Source organism: Artemia sp. Qi Xiang Cuo, chromosome 17, assembly GCF_049724085.1.
Source record: "Artemia sp. Qi Xiang Cuo chromosome 17, ASM4972408v1, whole genome shotgun sequence".
Taxonomy (NCBI): domain Eukaryota; kingdom Metazoa; phylum Arthropoda; class Branchiopoda; order Anostraca; family Artemiidae; genus Artemia; species Artemia sp. Qi Xiang Cuo.
In genome coordinates, this window is record NC_142810.1 from 55,279,292 (window position 1) to 55,301,764 (window position 22,473).

Consider the following 22,473-nt stretch of genomic DNA (forward strand, 5'->3'; position numbering starts at 1 on the left):
TAAAGTCCTCTTGTAATTTGGTGATTTTCGATTTAAGGGTCACTTGATTGTTTTCTAGATTGCAGAGTTCATCTTCCATAAGTAGGTGGTGGGAATTATGGGAGTTGATATTTTCACTTAATTTTTAATTTCCAGATCGCGTTCATGGAGTATATCGTTACCAATTTTTTGGTCATTGAGAAACATGTCAACTTGTTTTTTCAAGTCTTCTATGGCTACTTCATGGTCTGAATTCTGCTCCAACTGGGAATTGTATTTAGCTCGGAGATCAGCCAGGTGTTTGATATGTTTAACACAGTCAACACAAGGGGGGACTTGGGAAGCTTGATTTTTTTAAACTGATTTTGGGGTTGTAGGTTTTGTGGCAGACTTGGGCGTAGAGCGTGGTTTAGAGCCAGGAGGTGGAGAAAGTGGTGTTGAAGGTGTTTTGGGGTCCTCATTAAGAGAAAGGGGGGACTAGCAGTTTAAACTTAATCACTCACCACATTATTTTTTCTCCTTAATAGAAATGCCTGTACACTCTGAACGAAACCACTCTTGACATTGGCTGCAATTTACTATTCTACTAGCGGCATAAAGTCTGAACTCAAGGTATATAAATATCATGGGCCTTGACATAATAGTGAAACAATAAATCCAGTTAATATAGCTCGAAACTGGTCAATGACTGAAATTTGGATTATAATAACTTCCAAACGGGTTTCAAAAATTTAACCCTGCATAGGTGTTAACAGGTAAAATAACAGAAAGAGACTGGGGGGGGGCTAGTTGCCCTTCAATCACTTTTGACTATTAAAAAGGGCATTAGTCCTTTGAATTTCTAATCAAATGAGCTTTTTTTGAAGTTTCTACAACAATGCCTTCTTTAAAAACCTTATATGCCCCCAGGACATAACTTAAAATCCTTGCCCTGAGGGCTCTGGGGGAGTGTCCTCCTCAAAAACATATTTTCTATCTGAAAATCAACTATGCTGAACAAAATGGCTATCTCAAAATTTTGATTGGATGTGTTTGGGGAAATGATGGGTATGGGGAGGGGGCTAGTTGCCCTCCAATCACTTTCGACTATTAAAAAGGGAACTAGCCCTTTGAATTTCCAATCGAATGAGCCTTTTTTGAAGTTTCTACAACAACGCCTTCTATAAAAACCTTAAATGCTCCCAGGGTATAACTTAAAACCCTTGCCCTGAGGGTTGTGGGGGAGTGTCCCCCTCAATAACATATTTTCTATCTGGAAATCAACTATGCTGAACAAAATGGCTATCTCAAAATTTTGATTGGATGTGTTGGGGGGAATGATGGGTATGGGGGGGGGCAGTTGCCCTCCAATCCCTTTTGACTATTAAAAAGGGCACTAGACACTCCAATTTCCAATCGAATGAGCCCTTTTCAAAGTTTCTATGACAACTCCTTTGATATGAAGTGCCGGACTGAAGAAAAAAACACATTGTGCCCACATCATTCTTTACTTAGGCAGCACTAGTGTGCTGCCTATGATTGGGGATGTAAGGGGGCCTTGCCTTAATCTGCAATAAATAGGTATGGTTATCTTTGTAATTATTCCATCAGGCAGATTAACAATGATAGTTTAATGATTATAGATATCATAATGATGATATAAAGATTTCAAGTCCTCCCTTTACCAATCATCTACAAACTCTTATAGACCAGTTTTTGGGGAGTTTTCATTATATTTGCACTCCTTTTCACTTAGTGTTGGTTCCTAATCATAGACACCTCAATAGCACTGCCTAAGTAAAGAACAATGTTGACAAAATGTAATATTTATTTATTTATTTTTTTGGTTTTAGACCAGGGCACTTCATATTGAATGAGTTGTCATAGAAACTTTGAAAAGGGCTTATTCAATTGGAAATTGGAGTGGCTTGTGCCCTTTTTAATAGTCAAAAGTGATTGGAAGGCAAGGCACCTAACACCTTTTCACGCCCACCATTTCCCCAAACACACCCAATCAAAATTTTGAGATAGCCATGTTGTTGAGTGTAGTTGATTTCCAGATAGAAATTATGTTTTTGAGGAAGACACTCCCCCATAACCCTCAGGGCAAGGGCTGTAAGTTATGCCCTGGCGGATATAAGATTTTTTTAGAAAGCATTCTCATAGAAACTTAAAAAAGGGGCTCATTCGATTGGAAATTCAAAGGGCTAGTGCCCTTTTTAATAGTCAAAAGTGATCGGAAGGCAACTAACACCCCTTCCATGCCCACCATTTCCCCAACCACATACAATCAAAATTTTGACATAGCCATTTTGTTCAATGTTGTTGACAGTTCTGGAAATTATATCTTGGCACAGGACACTCCCCCACAGCCCTCAGGGCAAGGGCTGTAATTTATACCATTGGGGCATATAAGGTTTTTATTGAAAGCTTTGTCGTAGAATCTTCAAAAAGGCCTCATTCGATTGGAAATTGAAACGGCTAGTGCTCTTTTCAATAATTGAAAGTGATTGAAACATCCAATCAAAATTCTTAGATAGCCATTTTGTTCAACATAGTTGAAAGTTTCGGAAATTAGGTCTTTAAGCATGACCGCCCGCCCCCCCCCCACAACTCAGGGCAAGGGTTGTAAGTTATGCCATGGGGGTATATATGATTTTTATAGAAAGTTTTGTTGTAGGAATTTCAAAAAAGGCTCATTTGATTGGAAATTAAAATCGCTAGTGCACTTTTTAATAGTAGAAAGTAATTGAAGGGCAACTAACCCCCCTCTCACGCCCATCATTTCCTCAAACACATACAATCAAAATTTTGAGATAGTCATTTTTTTCAGTGTAGTTGAAAGTTCTGGAAATAAGATCTTTGACGATTACTCCCCCCCCCACAGCCCTCAGGGCAAGGGTTGTAAGTTATGCCCTGGTGGCATATGTGGTTTTTATAGAAGGAGTTGTCATAGAAACTTCAAAAATGGCTCATTTGATTTGGCTCAAGGGCTCAAAGAGCCCTTTTTAATGCTTGAAAAGTGATTGAAGAACAACCAACCCCCCTCTCATGTCCACCATTTCCCCAAAAACATCCAATCAAAATTTTTAGATATTCATTTTGTTCAACATTGTTGAAAGTCCTAGAAATTAGGTCCTCAAGGATGACAACCCCCCCCCCACACATACACACATTCCTCAGGGCAAGGGTTATAAGTTATGCCCTGGGGGCACATAGGGTTTTTATAGAAAGTTTGTCGTAGAAAGTTCAAAAAGGGCTCATTTGATTAAAATTTAAAGGTCTAGTGCCCTCTTTAATAGTTGAAAGTGAATGGAGAGCAACTAATCCCCCTCTCTTGCCCACCATTTCCCCAAACACATTCAATCAGAGTTTTGAGATAGCCATTTTGTTCAATGTAGTTGAAAGTTCTGGAAATTATGTATTTGGAGATGACAAACCCCTGCGAGCCCTCAGGGCAAAGGTAGTAAGTTATGCCCCATGCCCTTGGGGTATATAAGGTTTTTACAGATGGTGTTGTCATAGAAACTTCAAAATGGGCTCATTCAATTGGGAATTGAGATGGCTAGTGCCTTGTGTTTATATAACCCCTCTCTCATGCCCACCATTTCCCCAAACATATCCAATCAAAATTTTGAGATAGCCATTTTTTCCAACATAGTTGAAAGTTTAGGAAATTTGGTCTTTGAAGACTACAACCCCCCCCCCCCAACCCTCAGGGTAAGGGTTTTAAGTTATGCCCTGGGGGCATATATGGTTTTAATAGAAAGTTTTATTGTAGAAACGTCAAAAAGGGCTAATTTGATTGGAAATTGAAAGGGCTAGTGCGCTTTTTAATAGTCGAAAGTGATTGAAGGGCAACTAATTCCCCTCTTGCACCCACAATTTCCCCAAACAAATTCAATCAAAATTTTGAGATGGCCATTTTGTTTAATGTAGTTTCAAGTTCTGGAAATTAGGTCTTTAAGGATGACAACCCCCCATAACCCTCAGGGCAAGGGTTGTAAGTTATGCCCTGGAGGCAAATAAGGTATTTATCATTGGGAATTGAGAGGGCTAGTCCCCTTATTAATAGTCAAAACCCATTGGAAAACGAATGTCCCCCCCCCATCATACCCATCATTTCCCCAAACACTTCCAATCAACATTTTGATATAGCAATTTTGTTGAATGTAGTTGAAGGGTCTGGAAATTATGTTTTTGAGTATGACAACCCCCCACAAGGTTGTATGTTATGCCCTGGGGGCATATAATGTCATATAGAAAGTGTTGTTGTAAAATTTAAAAAGGGGCTCTTTCAATTGGAAATTGAGAGGGCTATTGCCCTTTTTAGCAGTCAAAATAATCAGAGGGAGAATTCCCCCCCCCCCCCTCCCACGCCTACCATTTCCCCAAACATTTCCGATCAACATTTTGATATGGTCAGTTTGTTCAACGTAGTTAAAAGGTCTGGAAATTTTTCTTTGATGATGACAACCCTTCCCCCATAGCCCTCAGGAGAAGGGTTGTAAGTTATGCCCTTGGGGCATATAACGTTTTTATAGAAATTTTTGTTGTAGAAGCTTTAAAAAGGGCTCATTAGATTGGAAATTGAGAGGACTAGTGCCTTTTTTATTGGTCAGAAGTGACCAGAGGGCAAATGTCTTCCTCCATGCCTATCATTTCCTCAAACACTTCCAATCAAAATTTTGATATAGCCATTTTGTTAATCCTATCAGAAAGGTCTGGAAATTATGTCTTTGAGGATAACAAATCCCCCTAGCCCTCAGGGAAATGGTTGTAAGTTTTGCCCTGGGGGCATGTAGGGTTTTATAGAAAGTGTGGTCATATAAACTTCAAAGAGGGCTCTTTCGATTGGTAATTAGATGCTCTAGTGCCCTTTTTAAAAGTCAAAGTGATCAGAAGGCAGCTACCCTCTCCCCCTACACACATTTCATATTGTCCCGAAATACGTCTAATAGAAATTTGAGATAGCTATTCTGTTCAAAATAGTCTAAATATCATTATAAAAGGCTTTTGGGGTTGAAACAAACCCCAGAGATTAGGGGCAAGGGTTGTAAGTTATGCCCAGGGGGTATTAAAGGTTTTTTATGGAAGGGATGGTTGTTTAACTTCAGAAGAGGCTCAGTCTTTCTCCCTGAAAAAGACTATGTCAATATAAAACAAACAGAAGTTAATCAAAAAACTTTTTGGACAATATTAGTTTTTGAAAAAAAGTAAAGAACTCCATTACTCCAAAAATGAACAAAAATAGAATCAAATAATCTACCAATCATACAACTACCACAAATTGGTGTCAATAAATAAATGAAACCCAAAACAAAAAGAAGTTAAAATAAATCAAACTAAAAACAAGCAGAAATTAATCTGAGTAGGGTTCTAAACCCTATGCTTTCTAAAACTTAGAATATAATTTGTACTTTACTGAAAAAAAATCTTTTATATGTTTTCATTTTTATAACTTTAATAAATCAAAAATTAAATAAGATTGTAAGGAATAAATATCAGCATATGCATATTAAACTGACATTGTACATTTTTTTCAGTAAATTCATTTGAATTTTTTTCAAAAAATGGTTAATAGAAAAGATAATTTAGTATTTAATACTTTTTCAAAAACACAAAAGTCACTATTGTTGTGCTTGTATATTCTCTGATATCAGCCTGACTCTTATACATAATAATGGTAGATCGTAATAAGCTTACCTAAGCTATGTATGCCAGGTCTTGATTTTTTTTAAATAATAATTTTGACAGGCCCTGTGCCAATGATGATTAGGTTCAAATTCAAATCTTTTGCCAGAAAAAAAATCACTAAATAAGATAAAACTAAAATCACTGAAAACCACTAATAATTAGCCAAATCTGGAAATATTGTTTTTGTGGTAATATAGCAACCCTTAAGGACACTAGTAACATTGAAACCCTATGTTCCTCTGCCTAACCTTAAACTTGGTGGTAATGTTGTTAAATCTAAAAATTTTATTATTATAAATGTTATTTAGTGATGAAAGATTTTCTTTTCTGAAAAAAGCTTTCTCTTATTTATTCTGATATTTTCAGTCATGCAGGTATAAATCGTAACTGTACTAGTACTGACCACACTGATGACCTAATCCTAGAGTCAAAAGCCAATTTATAGTATAATTATTTTATATCTACTGACTTTTGAAAGACCGTTTTACCATCCCTAGCCACAAACAATGTTTTTAATGTTTTCAGCTTAAAAGTACATGGAATTATAGACAAATGGGATTCCATAATGCCTTACTTAAGGGTTGGTGATAATTCCCATTTGATTTCAATCCATAAGCCTTCAATATAAGAACCGTAAACCTTCAATTCAGTGTATTATTATTTACTTTTCCCTGAGGCACCTCACATGGTGCTTTTATTAAGAAATTCCATTGCCCAGGTGGATAGAACTAAGGATAGATGGCATCCTAGCCAAGGTAAATATGGTGTAGAAAAGGAAAACAGTAGCCTAATGGCCGCACATTGCTACAATTTTGTAGGTATAACAATCTACTTATAACCAAGACAGTATTTGGTCATAAAACGGCTTATAAATTAACATGTGATTCACATCATGGTAAGACAGCTAACCTTGTTGATTATGTTAATGTAAACCAAAGACTGGCATGATCAGTACAATACCCCCCCCCCCTCCTAACATAGTCTAAAGTAGTGTAGTTTACTTAATTAACACAAGTTTGCATTCATTGAACTTGCTCCTAATGCAAGTTTATTGAATAAACCTATTTTGCACCTCCCCCCCTAAAAAAATTCTGGATCCACCCTTGACATAGGAGTGTTGTTATTGATGTTAAAAGTAAAGATCACCATCTAGTAGTGTCTAGGGTTAATTTAAAGCTGAAATTTTGGAAGGGTAACTAGCACCCAGGAAGTTATGTTGTTGGTAGACTCCAGGATGAGAATTTAAGAGAAACTTTCCAGAAACAGTCGAATACTGAACTAGAGAGTTTAAAATTTGACAACATAGAAGATGGATGGAACAACATTGGTTAATAAAGTCTATTACTATAGGTATTGGCCTGGTATTGGTTGAAACTCTTCTAATTTTCTTAGCTGAGAATGTGAGCACAATCCTTGGAAATTTTGCAACAGTGAGAGGAATTCATGGTTAGTTTACACATTGCAGAAATCCATCTGTATTTTTTTAAACGATGACCTAGAAAACGCTATGTTTTAAGTTTAAGGCAAAGTTTTCAAATAAATGTATCAGAGTGGATGACAACAAGTCTAAACAAAGAATATTGGCTAATTTGACAAGTCTGTATACTGCAAAGGAGAAACAGAAGACAAGAAGAGAAAGAAATTTACTCTGAAACAACAAAGAATTTGATGTTCATTAGTCATGGTTTTGTTCATTTAAAAACTTTGCCAAGAATCCATCCTGATTTGACCAAATCTTTGTGGAAAGGTAGAGAGTTTTTCAAACACGAAAACGGACAGAATCCACACATATTGCTAAATACAGACAAATTCCGCAATGTGTAAATGAACCATCAGTGTTTTTTTTAGGAATCTGTGCTCTTTTATTGCAAATAATGTAATCTAGTTACTGATGCCTTTCTATTCAAGCCATTCAACTGGGAGAGGTCAAGCTGAAAAGGTTTTACTGTAGCTTGCAGGTCTTGAATGTGTTAAAGGTAATTATTTGGTTAGAAAAAAAACGAAATTGAGATTAACAAGGTCTTGACCTTACTTGCCTATCCAATCGCCTAAGACAAAACACTATAACCCAACAGTCAGCCAAATAGAAATGCCCCAATTCATGCAAAGTTATCATTAATAAATGTAATCTGTTGTAAAATTAAAAGTAAAAGCACCTCAATCTAATGGAATGGCACCTCAAAAGCACCTAAAATCTAATGGAACGTCGGAAGTCTGCTCCCATGCACTCATGGCGCATGCATAGCTGACTTCACGTGCCTCTGGATATCCGGCTAGTCACCAGAGAACTAAATGCACCTAGAGACAGTTGGGCTAGCAACCCTCCTTCTGAAAATATTTGCTACGAAAGGAACTGGATGTACAGCTTCAGATGCCCCATCTACTATCCTAATTGGACCCATGCCTGCCCAAGGACGTACCCATTTGAACATTGTTGACCAATGTAGCATTAGTGTTGCCACCTGGAATATCCCGACGCTGAACCAGCCTGGTTCTAAGGCTTCTTTTAGCAAATGAACTAAGAAGTTTTACAAAGTGCTGGTCGCAGGACTAACAGAAACTCCCCTTACGGGAATCAACAAAGAAGATATTTGAGAAGGGCGGTCAGTGCTTTGGTCCGGTGGACCCCAAAGAAAAGGGAGAGTCGGTCTTGTTCTCAACAATTTCTATCGGAAAGCACTATTGTCATTTAAGCCTATCTCACCACGTCTACTGAGAGCGGGAATTGACGACAAGCATGGGAAGATAACTGTTCTTACCTGCTATGCAGCAACAAATGAGACCCAAGATTAGGATATGGACGACTTCTAGGCAGTACTGTCCTCCGAGCTCTCCTTCTTACCCCTGCACGACAACCTCTTAGTCCTAGGAGATTTTAATGCTGGCATGACTCGCAAGTGGATTAGCAACCAGACATTTGAAATAATTGAGCAGAGACGGCAAGCGAGATTACGAGGAGATATGACACTCTACAGACAGCTCAATAAACAACGCAACTCCTTGCTTCACAAGGACAAGAAAGACTTCATTGCAGGTAAAGCCGCTGAGCTCGAGCAAGCTGCCCAAAGAAAGACATAGGCGCAACATTCAAGATCCTGCGTGAGCTGACTGGCCAACATGCCATGATGTCCACAAGCCTGAAAGCAGCAAATGGAGAGACTATATACGACCAGTCTTAATGTGTTGCTCTCTGTGAGAAACACTTCAATAAGTTGCTAAACTCAAATCCGCCCCACTTCATTGACCCAGGGCTTGTTGCCGCTGCTGCAGAAGCTACCCCTGCCCCCTACGGCGCCGAGTTTTCTCCTGAGGAGATTAAATCAGCTGACTTCACGTGCCTCTGGATATCCGGCTAGTCACCAGAGAACTAAATGCACCTAGAGACAGTTGGGCTAGCAACCCTCCTTCTGAAAATATTTGCTACGAAAGGAACTGGATGTACAGCTTCAGATGCCCCATCTACTATCCTAATTGGACCCATGCCTGCCCAAGGACGTACCCATTTGAACATTGTTGACCAATGTAGCATTAGTGTTGCCACCTGGAATATCCCGATGCTGAACCAGCATGGTTCTAAGGCTTCTCTTAGCAAATGAACTAAGAAGATACGAACTGTCAGTCACAGGAATAACAGGAACTCCGCTTACGGAAAGTAACAAAGAACATATTGGAGAAGGGCGGTCAGTACTTTGGTCCGGTGGACCCAAAAGAAAAGAGAGAGTCGGTCTTGTTCTCAACAATTTCTATCGGAAAGCACTATTGTCATTTACGCCTATCTCACCACGTCTACTGAGAGCGGGAATTGACGACAAGCATGGGAAGATAACTGTTCTTACCTGCTATGCAGCAACAAATGAGACCCAAGATTAGGATATGGACGACTTCTAGGCAGTACTGTCCTCCGAGCTCTCCTTCTTACCCCTGCACGACAACCTCTTAGTCCTAGGAGATTTTAATGCTGGCATGACTCGCAAGTGGATTAGCAACCAGACATTTGAAATAATTGAGCAGAGACGGCAAGCGAGATTACGAGGAGATATGACACTCTACACACAGCTCAACAAACAACGGAACTCCTTACTTCACGAGGACAAGAAAGACTTCATTGCGGGTAAAGCCGCTGAGCTCGAGCAAGCTGCCCAAAGAAAGACATAGGCGCAACATTCAAGATCCTGCGTGAGCTGACTGGCCAACATGCCATGATGTCCACAAGCCTGAAAGCAGCAAATGGAGAGACTATATACGACCAGTCTTAATGTGTTGCTCTCTGTGAGAAACACTTCAATAAGTTGCTAAACTCAGATCCGCCCCACTTCATTGACCCAGGGCTTGTTGCCGCTGCTGCAGAAGCTACCCCTGCCCCCTACGGCGCCGAGTTTTCTCCTGAGGAGATTAAATCAGCAGCGAGTAAACTGAAACACAATAAAGCAGCTGGCACCTGTGGCGTTGCTTCAGAGCTACTTGCTACAGGAGGCCCTGCAATGATGCTTTGGCTGTAGATGGTGTTCAGTGTAATCTGGCACACTGAAGTTATACCATCAGACTGGAAGAGAGGAATCATCGTGCAAGTGCTTAAGCACAAGGGCAGCACAACAGATTGCAGCAACTACTGTGGTATCACCCTACTCTCTATTGCTGGAAAGCTGTTTGCAATGCTCCTGTTGAAACGTGCAAAAAATTTCCTACATGCTTTGCGCCGTCCCCAACAAGCCAGATTCGTGCCTGGAAGATCGACAACTGAACAGATTCATATGGTCAGACATATCATTAAGAAGACACTGGAATTCAACAAGAAAGCTTACATAGCTTTCATTGATTTTCGTTCTGCTTTTGACACTGTTGACAGGCAGTCCCTTTGGCTAATCTTGAAAGCTGCAGGCCTACCAACAAAGATAGTCATCCTCTATAAATAACTCTATAGAAGCACAGAAACCGCCATCCTTGTTAACGGGAACCTTTCTTCTTCCTTCCCGATCAAAAATGGTGTATGGCAAGGTTGCGCTGCTGCACCTGAGCTATTTAACTGCGTCATCGACCACATTTTGAACAAGACACACTGTGTCCACCCTTTTGGCATAAGTTATGCCGGGAGGACTTTGTCTGATGTTAACTTTGCCGACGATGTAGCCGTCCTTAGCGAAAATTTAGACCAAATTAAGTCTGCACTCGTGACACTCTCCTCCACTGCCTCCGGAGTTGGGCTGCAAATCAACTGGAAGAAACCGAAGATCATGCCTGTAGAAAAGACCGCATCGGCATCGCCCTTAACTGTTGTGATCAACGGCCAAGTTGTTGACGTGGTAAGGCAGTTCACTTATCTCGGATCAATTATATCATCACATGGCAGAATTGACGCCGAGTCTCAGCCAGATCAGCCAAGGCAAACTCTGTATTCGGACGGCTCCTGAGAGCAGTCTTCCACAAACCGCAAATTAGTCACCCTACCAAGGCCCGTATCTACAACGCCACAGTCTCAAGCATCATGCTCTACTCTTCTGAGACAGGGGCGATAACCCAGACATAGCTAAGAAAGGTCGATGCCATACAAACTAGACACTTGTGTCGAGTTGAGGGCTTCAAATGGTATGATAAGATCCACAATACTGAGATCCTGAGAACTTTAAAGTTAGCGAGTCTCTCCACCCAAGTAGAAGCTCGTTCTCTATGATGGTACGGCCACTTCCCCGCCTCCCGCCAACTAACCCTGCAAGGATCATATCGGACTTAAATCCCTCTATTGTCTGGAAATTTCCTCGAGGGAGACCGCGCACAAGATGGGCTGATGTAATAAATCAGCGCCTCTTCAACCGCAACATCGACCCAAATGGGGCCCCATTCTTAACCCTGGATAGGGCTGCTTGGAGAAGACTGACAGCGCTGTCGACCAGTTCTCTCTACGCTGGCGACCCTGCTGAGCCAGAGCGTTAAGTCAAGCAAGCAAAGTTATGTATGTAGTTTGGTAGGATCTATTTGCGGCTTAAGGGCTTTTTCTTCTCTGATTAACTTGAATGGTTCATTGACAGAATATGAGATATGGGATGTTGCTATTTCAAAGACAAGATCCTGAAATATATATATTATCCAATTTTAAGAACTCTGGTAATAGCTTCTGTTTGTTTTTAATGTGTTAATGTGGCTGGTATTTATCGAAGTCTGTTCTAGTATAGATTCAGTACCAACCATAAATCATGAAAAGCTGGAAAGTTCAAACGATTTAGTCCAAATCGATGTGTTAACTCATGTCTACGACTGTCAAAGATATTTAGTTTGAGGTGTTTCAGTGTGTATGTTTAGTAGTTTTGTCCAAGTATGATTTATATGGCTCTTTTTTGTGCCATCTGTCGCCTAACTGGTTGATCTTTCATAAGCTTCAAATCCCTAGCTGGACATGTCTATTCAAAGGTCTAACTTAACCTTAGTATATTCTTTAAAACCTCAGTTGGCCTACCCGGCCATCTTTGGCCTACCTGGTTTATCTTTCATGAGCCTCAAATCCCAAGCTGGACATGTCTATTGAAAGGTCTAACTTAACCTTACTATATTCTTTAAAACCTCAGTTGGCCTACCTGGCCATCTTTGGCCTACCTGGTTTGTCTTTCATGAGCCTCAAATCCCAAGCTGGACATGTCTATTCAATGGTGTAACTTAACCTTGGTATGTGATTTAAAACCTCAGTTGGCCTACCTGGTTTTTCTTTCATGAGCCTCAAATCCCAAGTTTGACATGTCTATTCAAAGGTCTAACTTAACCTTAGTATATTCTTTAAAACCTCAGTTGTCCTTCTACCGAGACATCTTTGGCCTACCTGGTTTATCTTTCATGAATCTCAAATCCCAAGCTGGACATGTCTATTGAAAGGTCTAACTTAACCTTACTATATTCTTTAAAACCTCAGTTGGCCTACCTGGCCATCTTTGGCCTACCTGGTTTGTCTTTCATGAGCCTCAAATCCCAAGCTGGACATGTCTATTCAATGGTGTAACTCAACCTTGGTATGTGATTTAAAACCTCAGTTGGCCTACCTGGTTTATCTTTCATGAGCCTCAAATCCCAAGTTTGACATGTCTATTCAAAGGTCTAACTTAACCTTAGTATATTCTTTAAAACCTCAGTTGGCCTTCTACCGGGACATCTTTGGCCTACCTGGTTTATCTTTTATGAGTCCCAAATCCCAAGCTAGACATGTCTATTCAAAGGTCTAACTTAACCTTAGTATATTCTTTAAAACCTCAGTTGGCCTACCTGGTCATCTTTGGCCTACCTGGTTTATCTTTAATGAACCTCAAATCCCAAGCTGAACATGTTTATTGAAAGGTCTAACTTAACCTTAGTATATGCTTTAAAACATCAGTTTGCCAACCTGGTTTATCTTTCATGAGCCTCAAATCCCAAGCTGGACATGTCTATTCAAAGGTCTAACGTAACCTTAGTATATGCTTTAAAGCCTCAGTTAGAAACCAAATTTCTTCAGGTTTGAAAAAGAATGAAAAATTCAGCATCTTTTTCAATAAGATTGTGACTGTGCAAACTCCACCTTAAATTTTCGTCTAAAATTTTTCCAAGAATTTTGAACATTTTTTTTGTTGGTAGTAAGGAATTTTGGGAAGTATGACTCAATCTTTAGGAAGAAAAAGTAAAAAAGAGCTCCTAGTCTCATTGACCTTTCAGCTTTCTTCACCTTTCTTTCACCTTTCTAAGAAAGGTGACCAATGTCACCTTTCTTAGGTCAGCTTGTAATTCATTAAAATTTTCCTTAAGTCAGTTTTTACTGTAGTTGAAGGGTTTAGTCTCGGATTGCACTTCCTTTCGAAACTGCAGTCTCAGACTGCACTGCAACTTCTCAGACTGCACTTCCTTTCCATTTACAAATAAAACGAAACGAAAATATAGAAAAACGTACATGATTTTTCATGTGTAGGCTACTTCCTTCAGTCTCAGAATGAACTGCAACTTCCAAGACTGCATTTCCTTTCCATTTACAAATAAAACGAAACGAAAATATAGAAAATATGTATGATATTTCATGTGCATGATACTTCCCGCAGTCTCAGACTGTGCTGCAATTTTGCAGGCTGCACTTCCTTTCCATTTAAAGATAAAACGAAACGAAAATATAGAAAAACGGGTATACCCTGTCAATAAAGACAGTGGAAAATAACAATGTTTTTCACTAGTAATGAAAAAAGTCCAAGTATTTCGGCTTTGCGTCCAGAAGCCTTTATAAACGGAGGAACGAAAAAACAGCAAACTAAACTAACTTAAACAAAACGTATACAGAAAAGGAAAAAAACAAAGCAAAAGCAGTAAAATCTTTTTTATCAAATCTTAACTGATCAATATGATAATGTTCATTATACAAATTGCAATAAACCAAACAAAAATAGGATAAATTAGGTTACGTATCTGGTATATGACAATAACACAACAACAGGGTTTGGTTGGTTTGTTAGTGACATCTAGCAAAATAACATAATCTATTCATTTAAAAAAATTACATATACCCTTGGTGAAAACAATTATAACTAAATACAGATAAAGAAAACTTTATTGCGTTTGATAAATTGTGTGAATCTTTTCGTTTACAAATCTAGCAGGAGCACATTGACTCCTTGAAAATTTCATTATATTTTGACCTTTATTTATAAGGTTTATTCTTATTTGGATTTGATTATGCGGAATGTCAATATATGAAATATTTGAGGTTTTGACTTGTCTTTTAATTAAAACTATTATAAATAGGATTCAGTCTATATCCCCTTCATCTATGTTTATGCTAATCCCCCCATAAATAATTTTTTTACTTTTTATTATTTTCTTTAAACTTTGTGAAAGCCCAACACAATTATCAACTATTTTGTTTGATCAAATAGTATGCTATCAGGTTCTGTGACTGCGAAATCAAAAGTTTCTGGTTTTTAATACACTTTGAAGAAGAATCTATTGCATTTTTATGCTGTTGTAGTCTATTTTCGAAATTTTGCTGTGTTGTGGAAATTTTGAACGGTAACAAAGTGTTCTGTATTGTTCATTTTGTATTCATTTGGGTATTACATCTTGTCCACCATTTGATAAAAATCCTATAGCTAGTTAAGATTTAAAAGGAGTTATTATATTATGTAATTTTAATTCGTTTCTTAATTTTTGCGATTAAATAAGATAATGTAATTGTTTTTTTATATATTTTTTTTATTTATTTAGATTTTTTTGTTAATTTATTTTTCCTTTCATTTTTCTACAGTTTGGGGGATCATTTCGTCAGGATATTCATTCCGAATTAAAATACCCTTAATGAAGATGAGTTCATTATCTATTTATTTTGGTATTGTTAATTTTAATACCTTATCAACTAATGAAATAATAACTCTTTTTAACTCGAATAGTTTGATTTGACATAAAAGATAATTAAAAAAATTCGGGTCACAATATATCGAAAAAATATTCAGTATCATCGCAAAGATTCCACATCTCTAAAAATTGTAAGTTATTTTCTGTTCAATTTTTTTGTTTGTAATAACTAATTCTATCCCCTCTCTCTAAGTGATTAAATACCCCCTAGTGATTTAATTTTTTTAAAATATGTTTCTGGAGTTAATTTTTCTATACGGTCTGTGGAACTATTTTCTGAAAGTGGATTAAAGCTCCTCTCATAGGTCAGCCTCTCAATTGATAAAATTATTTCTAAACTTGAAATAACTTGTGTATTTATTAGCAATTTTAACTTAATTTAATATGGTTTCTGTCTCTATCTCTGCGGTTAACTCCTCTATCATGTCTCTGTAGTGTTTGAGTTTTCAGGCAAGATAAAAAGAGATTGCTCAAATAGTACATATGTTCACATTGATTGCATATCAAAACTAAACAACGACGTTTCACTAGATACTTCTATATTTTTAATTAGTTTTTGAAAAATGAAGAAGTTTTAATGTTTGATTTTTGGAATTAAAGTAGAGGTTTAAGTGGTCTTGCCAGCCATTTTTCATTCTTTTTTTTTGGGGGGGGGGTATTTAGCGATGATACTATAAATCTCAGGGAAATGCCTACTTTATGTATTTTTGGTAAACCAAACATTCTCGGGTAAACCGAATCTTTCGGAACGAATTTCGGAAAAGTAATGTTTCCTTTGCTCAGAAGATATGTAAAATTTTTCCTATATTTTGCATCATACGTTTCAGTCGGGAAAATTCCGCAGAATCAAACCCAAACAAGTTAGAACCTTATAAATACACGTCAAAATGAAATAAACTTTAGAAAGAATCATCAGCTTTTTCTAGATTAGCAAACGAAGTAGCAGTGAAATTTATAGAAGGCGAGCCTGTTTTTTACCTGTATTCCGTTATAATTGTTCTAACCCAGGGTTTCTACCACTTAAAAAAAAATAGATAAACTATATAATTTTGATAGATTGCATTAACGAACTAACAGTAGCTCTGCTTTAGTTCATTTATGATATTGTTTTATTGTATTTATTTAATTTTCTTTAATTTGTATTTAGTTTTATTGTTATATACCAGAGAGAACCTGAAATTTCTTGCTTTTGTCAGATTTGTTGCTATTTGCATGGTGAACATATCATACTAAACGTTATCAAGATGTGAGTTTCTTATTGCTTGTGCTTTTTTTTATTTTCCTTATATGTTTTGTTTAATTTAGGTCTTTTTTCCATGACAAAGGCTTCCGAACGGGACCCGAAATACTTAGACCTTTAATATTATTAGTGGGTTATTTTTCGCTGTGTTATTTAAAATATAATACCTGTTTTTGCGTATTTTTATTTCGTTTTATGTGCTAAAGCAGCTAAATTGCCAATAATTTTAAAATATTTACGAATCGTTTTTAAAATAGAGCTAAAACCAATAAAAAATTAAAACGGATGTAATTCAGTGCCTTTGTGTCCAAATTTGCAACCAAGTAATTTTTAGCACTACCCCCAGGGTCTAAATTCAAATTGTTGGGAATCTATATTATCTTTTTTATCATCTAATAAACATTGAGGTGACTTATTCTTGTTTAGTAAAATAAAACTATGGAAAACACAATCAGTAAAAAAAATTGGTTTAAAAGCGTATTGGTTATAAGTCTTTAAGTTTATTTGGACAGCAGAGTGAAATTTTGACTTTCTATGGAATATTTTATGAAATATTATACAGACAAATGCTGCCATCTACTGTTTCTGGCCAAAAAAAAAGATCAAGTGTAGTGCACTCAACCGAGGGATATGAGAGATATCTATGAGAGATATGAAACATTTTGTTTTTACCCTCAAATTAACATCATAAACCAATAATAGCCATCTAGCCACGTAGCTGTGTTGGTTTCAGGCGGCTTGGTGCTGTGGTGAATTGTTCATAGTAGTAGCTGTTGTATTCAAATGTAATCAAGTGAGAATTGTAAAAATAATCTTAATCAGACAGGGGGCGTCGGCTAGGATCCCCCACCCCCTATGTATGTGCCTGATTAAATCGTGTTTGCCATTATTTTAAATCTGTTTCAATTGAAGCATTTTGCTAGGTTTTCAATGGAGCCAAACAAAAAGAGATTGAAGTCTGAGATTGATTTTCTGCTCGGAACCACAGAGCACCGAACGCTGCATGTAGATGACAAGAAACTGATTCTAACTGAAGGGGGCTTCGTCATTGATGAAGAAGTACTAGCAGCAGTGAAAAAGCGAGAGGAAGAAATCACAGTAACTGAACCTCCCCCTGAACTTGAGCCTGAAGACTATCCCCGTTGTATTGAATGCGAAACACGGTTTATTTCATCCTTTCTTCTTAAAAGTTTTGAGTATTCTGTTTGTGACCCATGCAGAGAGGATGAGGAAAAGTTTGATCTGATACCCAAAAGTGCAGCTAAAGAAGAATATCTGCTGAAAGACTGTGATCTTGATAGAAGAGAACCGACATTGAAGTTCATCACAAAACCCAATCCGCATAACCCGATGGGACATGATATGAAACTGTATTTGAGGATTCAAGTTGAAGAACGGGCTATTAATATATGGGGAAGTTTGGAAGGGTTGGAGAAGGAAAGAGAAAAACGAGCTGAGAAGAGGGAAAAAACAAAAGTGAAAAAATTTAACAAAGAAATGAAAAAGCTCAGAATGTCTGTTCGAAGTAGTGAATATACAAAAAACCTGGAAGGTCATAAACACGAATATGGCGTAGAAACATATGATGATGACAAGGACGTATATCGAAAAAACTGTGTTAGCTGTGGTCATGTTATCGAATATGAAAAAATGTAAATGGATATGTCCTTTGAATGTGCATTAACAGAAGGAGGGATTAACTTCAAGCTGAAGAAAGAGCTATTAGTGTCTGGGGAAGTTTGTATGCCCTGGAAAGGGAAAGAGAAAAGTGAGTTGAGCAAAAGAAAAAGAAAGGAAAAATGAAATAGTTTAAAAAGAATAGAAAAAGCTGAGAAGGTCTTTAAGAAATAGCGTTTATGCAGAAATCTGGTCATACATACAAATATTGTGTAGAAACATTTGCTGATGATAAGAATGTATATCGAAAAAATGTCTTAGCTGTGGTCATGTTATCAAATATGAAAAAATGTAAATGGATATGTCCTTTGAATGTGCATTAACAGAAGGAGCGATTAACTTCAAGTTGAAGAAAGGGCTATTAGTGTCTGGGGAAGATTGTATGCCTTGGAAAAGGAAAGAGAAAAGGGAGTTGAGCAAAAGGAACAGAAGGGAAAAATGAAATAGTTTAAAAAGAATAGAAAAGGCTGAAAAGGTCTTGAAGAAGTAGCGAATATGCAGAAATCTGGTCATACATACAAATATTCTGTAGAAACATATGCTGGTGATAAGGTTGTATATAAAAAAAAATGTGTTAGTTGGGTTCGGGTTATCAAATTTGAAAGATATGATTATGTGCCCTTTTTTGAATCTTTGAGGAGGAGGGACAATGAGGACTCTTGTGGGAGGAGGAGGGATTATCTATACAAAATTGCTGTTGCTTTGGAAAAATCATTGATCTTTAGCATTATCCACCTCTTGACTTTAAACGCTCTTTAATACTCTTGACGCTCTTTAAAACTGCTTGACGTAAAATGGGGTGATATTAAGCCCTCCTGGTGGAAGGAGAAGTAATCCCTCCATCTTCAAGGCCATTTGCAAAGCTTTCAAATACATTCGTGTAAATCCAACAACTGCTGGAAAATAGGCAATCAAAATTCTATCTCCCACCTCTTTCCGAAACCCTGAATCTGACCTGACTCATGTCCAGTCATCTCATGGATGTGTGATATCTAGTGAAGATATTCATTTAATTAATTATTTTGTGACTTTTTATTCAGTGCTGGCAGAGACAGTTTTTGAAGAAGTTTTGTTAGCGAAGTTCACATCCAAGAAGTTTTATGAGCTGTGCTAAGTTTGTGATCCCACAAGGTCAACAGTGATAGAACAATGCATTTTAGCTATGTTTTGGTCTTTTTAGGGGTACATAAAGTCCAGTATAAAAAGCTCTATGAACTAATAGTATACGTGATTTTTTTTTTTACACATTTTTAGAGAAGCTTTTTTTGTTTTGTTTTTCCATGATTTGTCTCACATTTCTTTTCTCGCGTCTTTTCGTAGTGTTTCTTTTGTTTTTTTCTTATGATATTTCTCATCTTTCTTTTCTCATATCTTACTCATGATGTTTCTCATCATACCATTCTGAGATTTTCTATAATTGAAAGAAAAACAATGAAAGTTAGGACGCGTTCCAGTATCAAAAGTGTATTGTCAGAGCTGAATTCCTTTTTTTTTCTCTTCTTTAGATGTCATGGAAACTTTGTTGAAAGCTTGGAATAGATTAACTGCTCTTGTAAAACAATCTCACCAGTCTCAGTGTAAATATACTAAAATATATCTGTGAGGAAATTCAGAAATTAAATAAAATTAGACGAGTGTTAGGGACTATTAGATTAGGAATATTATATACATATCAGATTAGGGACTAGAAATTTTAGAAAGAGATTAGCTAGATCTGATGCCCTAATCATATTAGATTAGGGACTAGAAATTTTAGAAAGAGATTAGCTAGATCTGATGCCCTAATCATATTAGATTAGGGACTAGAAATTTTAGAAAGAGATTAGCTAGATCTGATGCCCTAATCATATTAGATTAGGGACTAGAAATTTTAGAAAGAGATTAGCTAGATCTGATGCCCTAATCATATTAGATTAGGGACTAGAAATTTTAAAAAGAGATTAGCTAGATCTGATGCCCTAATCATATTAGATTAGGGACTAGAAATTTTAGAAAGAGATTAGCTAGATCTGATGCCCTAATCATATTAGATTAGGGACTAGAAATTTTAGAAAGAGATCAGCTAGATCTGATGCCCTAATCATATTAGATTAGGGACTAGAAATTTTAGAAAGAGATTAGCTAGATCTGATGCCCTAATCATATTAGATTAGCGACTAGAAATTTTAGAAAGAGATTAGCTAGATCTGATGCCCTAATCATATTAGATTAGGGACTAGAAATTTTAGAAAGAGATTAGCTAGATCTGATGCCCTAATCATATTAGATTAGAGACTAGAAATTTTAGAAAGAGATTAGTTAGATCTGATGCTCTCTATACATTTAAAATTGTTTCAGGAAATATGGTTATGCTTCCAACATAATTTACTAGTTTTACGGGTTTGACGCTTTTTGTGTTCGCCCAACCCAAACACAAATTTGATACGTAATTATAAAATGCTTAAGAACTGTACAGACAAAGCGTTTTCTTCAGCGTATTAGGTATGCACACGTGCAAATGATAAGCTGACTTTTTCATCGAAATCGTAGTGTATTCTTGGCAAATTATTTTAAATTTCTAAAACATGAAAAGTAAATAACGGCAGTCTGCTTAGCCAAACTTGGCGTATTAACTGAGGTAATAAGGAACTCCACAAATTATTCTTGAAAGTATTCAAATATACTGAGAAAATCTCTCGAAGTAAAAAGCCAGCATAAAAATCTTTGAGTTATGCTTTAATTTTGAAAACAAAAATTATTTTTTGAAATCTGGGTGATATGCGCCAGGATCGAATAAATACATCCGCTTTTAACTTGAAAACTCAGCCTTTTAAATGTGTTCGCATCTATATATGCGTGTTAATGTTATGTGAACATATTATATTCACAACATAATATGTTAGAACGTATTATTATGTTCTAAATAATTTCTCTACACTGCTGGGTGCCTCAATTATGAAGCTTAGCATGGTACATTCCTACAAACTTAGGGGTAATATATGATTTCTTTTAGCAGCAACTTATAGAAAGCACAGTATTAAATATAGGAAATATTTTTGGTTAATAAAATGAAATAATAAAATATTTCATATCAATGGAAGTCATAGGTGAGCGTATGGGGGACAAACTGTGCATTTGTCCTACTCTCCCACGAAGAACAAAACGTGAAACATTTTATAAGATTCAGAAAAAATATGATGCTGAAAAACAACTTCCAAACCTTTTACATCTCCTGTAAGCAGTTTTTCAATCCCCCACCCAGTCCTAAATGTTGAAAGTTTTTTTTTCTACCAGTTTCTGTCTTTTCCTTAGTCATATTCAGTCAGTTATAACTGATTCTGTGGACAAAAATAATCTTTACAATGTTTATTTTGTATATTACTATGTTAGAGTACAATGTTGATCTGATCAGACGCACAATATAGAAATTTGTACTTCGTTGGTTTTAAAACAAAGGATGTGTTTCATACCATTTCTGAGCATATTTTATTCTGCCTCTAAAATTTTTGTTGGAAATTTCATTCAAAGAGGCGTAAAGAAAAGAGAGTCACGATGCTATCCCCACCTAAAAAAAAGTTTCGCTGACTATTTTTGGTCAAATGAGATGAAGCATTAGCCCAAATGATATTCATATTGCGTAATGACTTGCCAGTGGTGTTTCCCAGCCAAAGAATCAGACTTTGTATTTTCAACTCTTCCCGTTTGTTATTGGCTGTGTAACGATCATCTCCAAACATGTCAACACTATTACGTCCAAAGGGCGGATCTGAAAATTCTATTCTTCTGAAACTAATTACCAAATACTGTTTGCTAAGCTAAATTCAAAGGAAGGAACAGCCGGACAATTTAATTACCAAATACTGTTTGCTAAGCTAAATTGAAAGGAAGGAACAGCCGGACAATTTACGTTCAGTCAAATTTCTGGTTTCTGATGTACTTCACCTCTTTGATCCTCTATTTAATTGAAACAAAAAATCAAATTTTTTTGACAAAAAGTAAGGAGCAACGTCTTAGTTATTTAGCTAATTGTTAAATTACTGAATTCTTCCAATTCAGCGTTTGGAGTTGAGACGTACACCCTATTTAAATGAGCGGCTTTTAGCCACTCATTTAAATAGGGCAGAATATTTATGCCAAGGTTCCCCTTTATAGATAGCCTTTACTCTTTTGGTAAATTTTCAATACTCTTCTGAAATCTCCTCCCTTTCTTGGTGTGTCTCAGGATCTGGGCCCCCCCGAAATCCTTGAACTCTCAAATTTATGGACCTTTTTATTCAAATTATCAAATGAAATGACTGGTTTTATTGCCCCCCCCATCTTTCCCTGAAATATTCCTGTTTTCTTCCTGTTCGTAATGTGAGTTCATAGGATGTAAAAAAAAAATCAAAGGTCTGTTAAAGGGCCTTATCCAGGTTTTTTTTCGGGGGGGGGGGGGAGTGTAACAAAAAAAAACTTTAAAAAACGTATAAAAAATGTTTACATTCACTTATGTTACGTTTTTACGAGTCAGACAAAAATTGCTGGGTGGGTCCCCCTTACCCCCTGGATACGGCCTTGGTCTGTTGTGATAGCCTCTT

At 36.9% G+C, this 22,473-nt stretch overlaps 2 protein-coding genes across 2 annotated transcripts in view; both read left to right on the forward strand.

Moving 5' to 3' along the window:
• Positions 1-22,473, forward strand: part of GatC (glutamyl-tRNA(Gln) amidotransferase subunit C, mitochondrial) — a 61,781-nt gene that overhangs the window by 8,470 nt on the left and 30,838 nt on the right. The window lies entirely within an intron of this gene.
• Positions 17,168-19,574, forward strand: Xpac (DNA repair protein complementing XP-A cells homolog Xpac). The gene has a single exon (XM_089103002.1). The coding sequence runs from the start codon at positions 17,171-17,173 to the stop codon at positions 17,894-17,896; it is 726 nt and encodes a 241-aa protein (XP_088959128.1). The 5' UTR covers positions 17,168-17,170; the 3' UTR covers positions 17,897-19,574.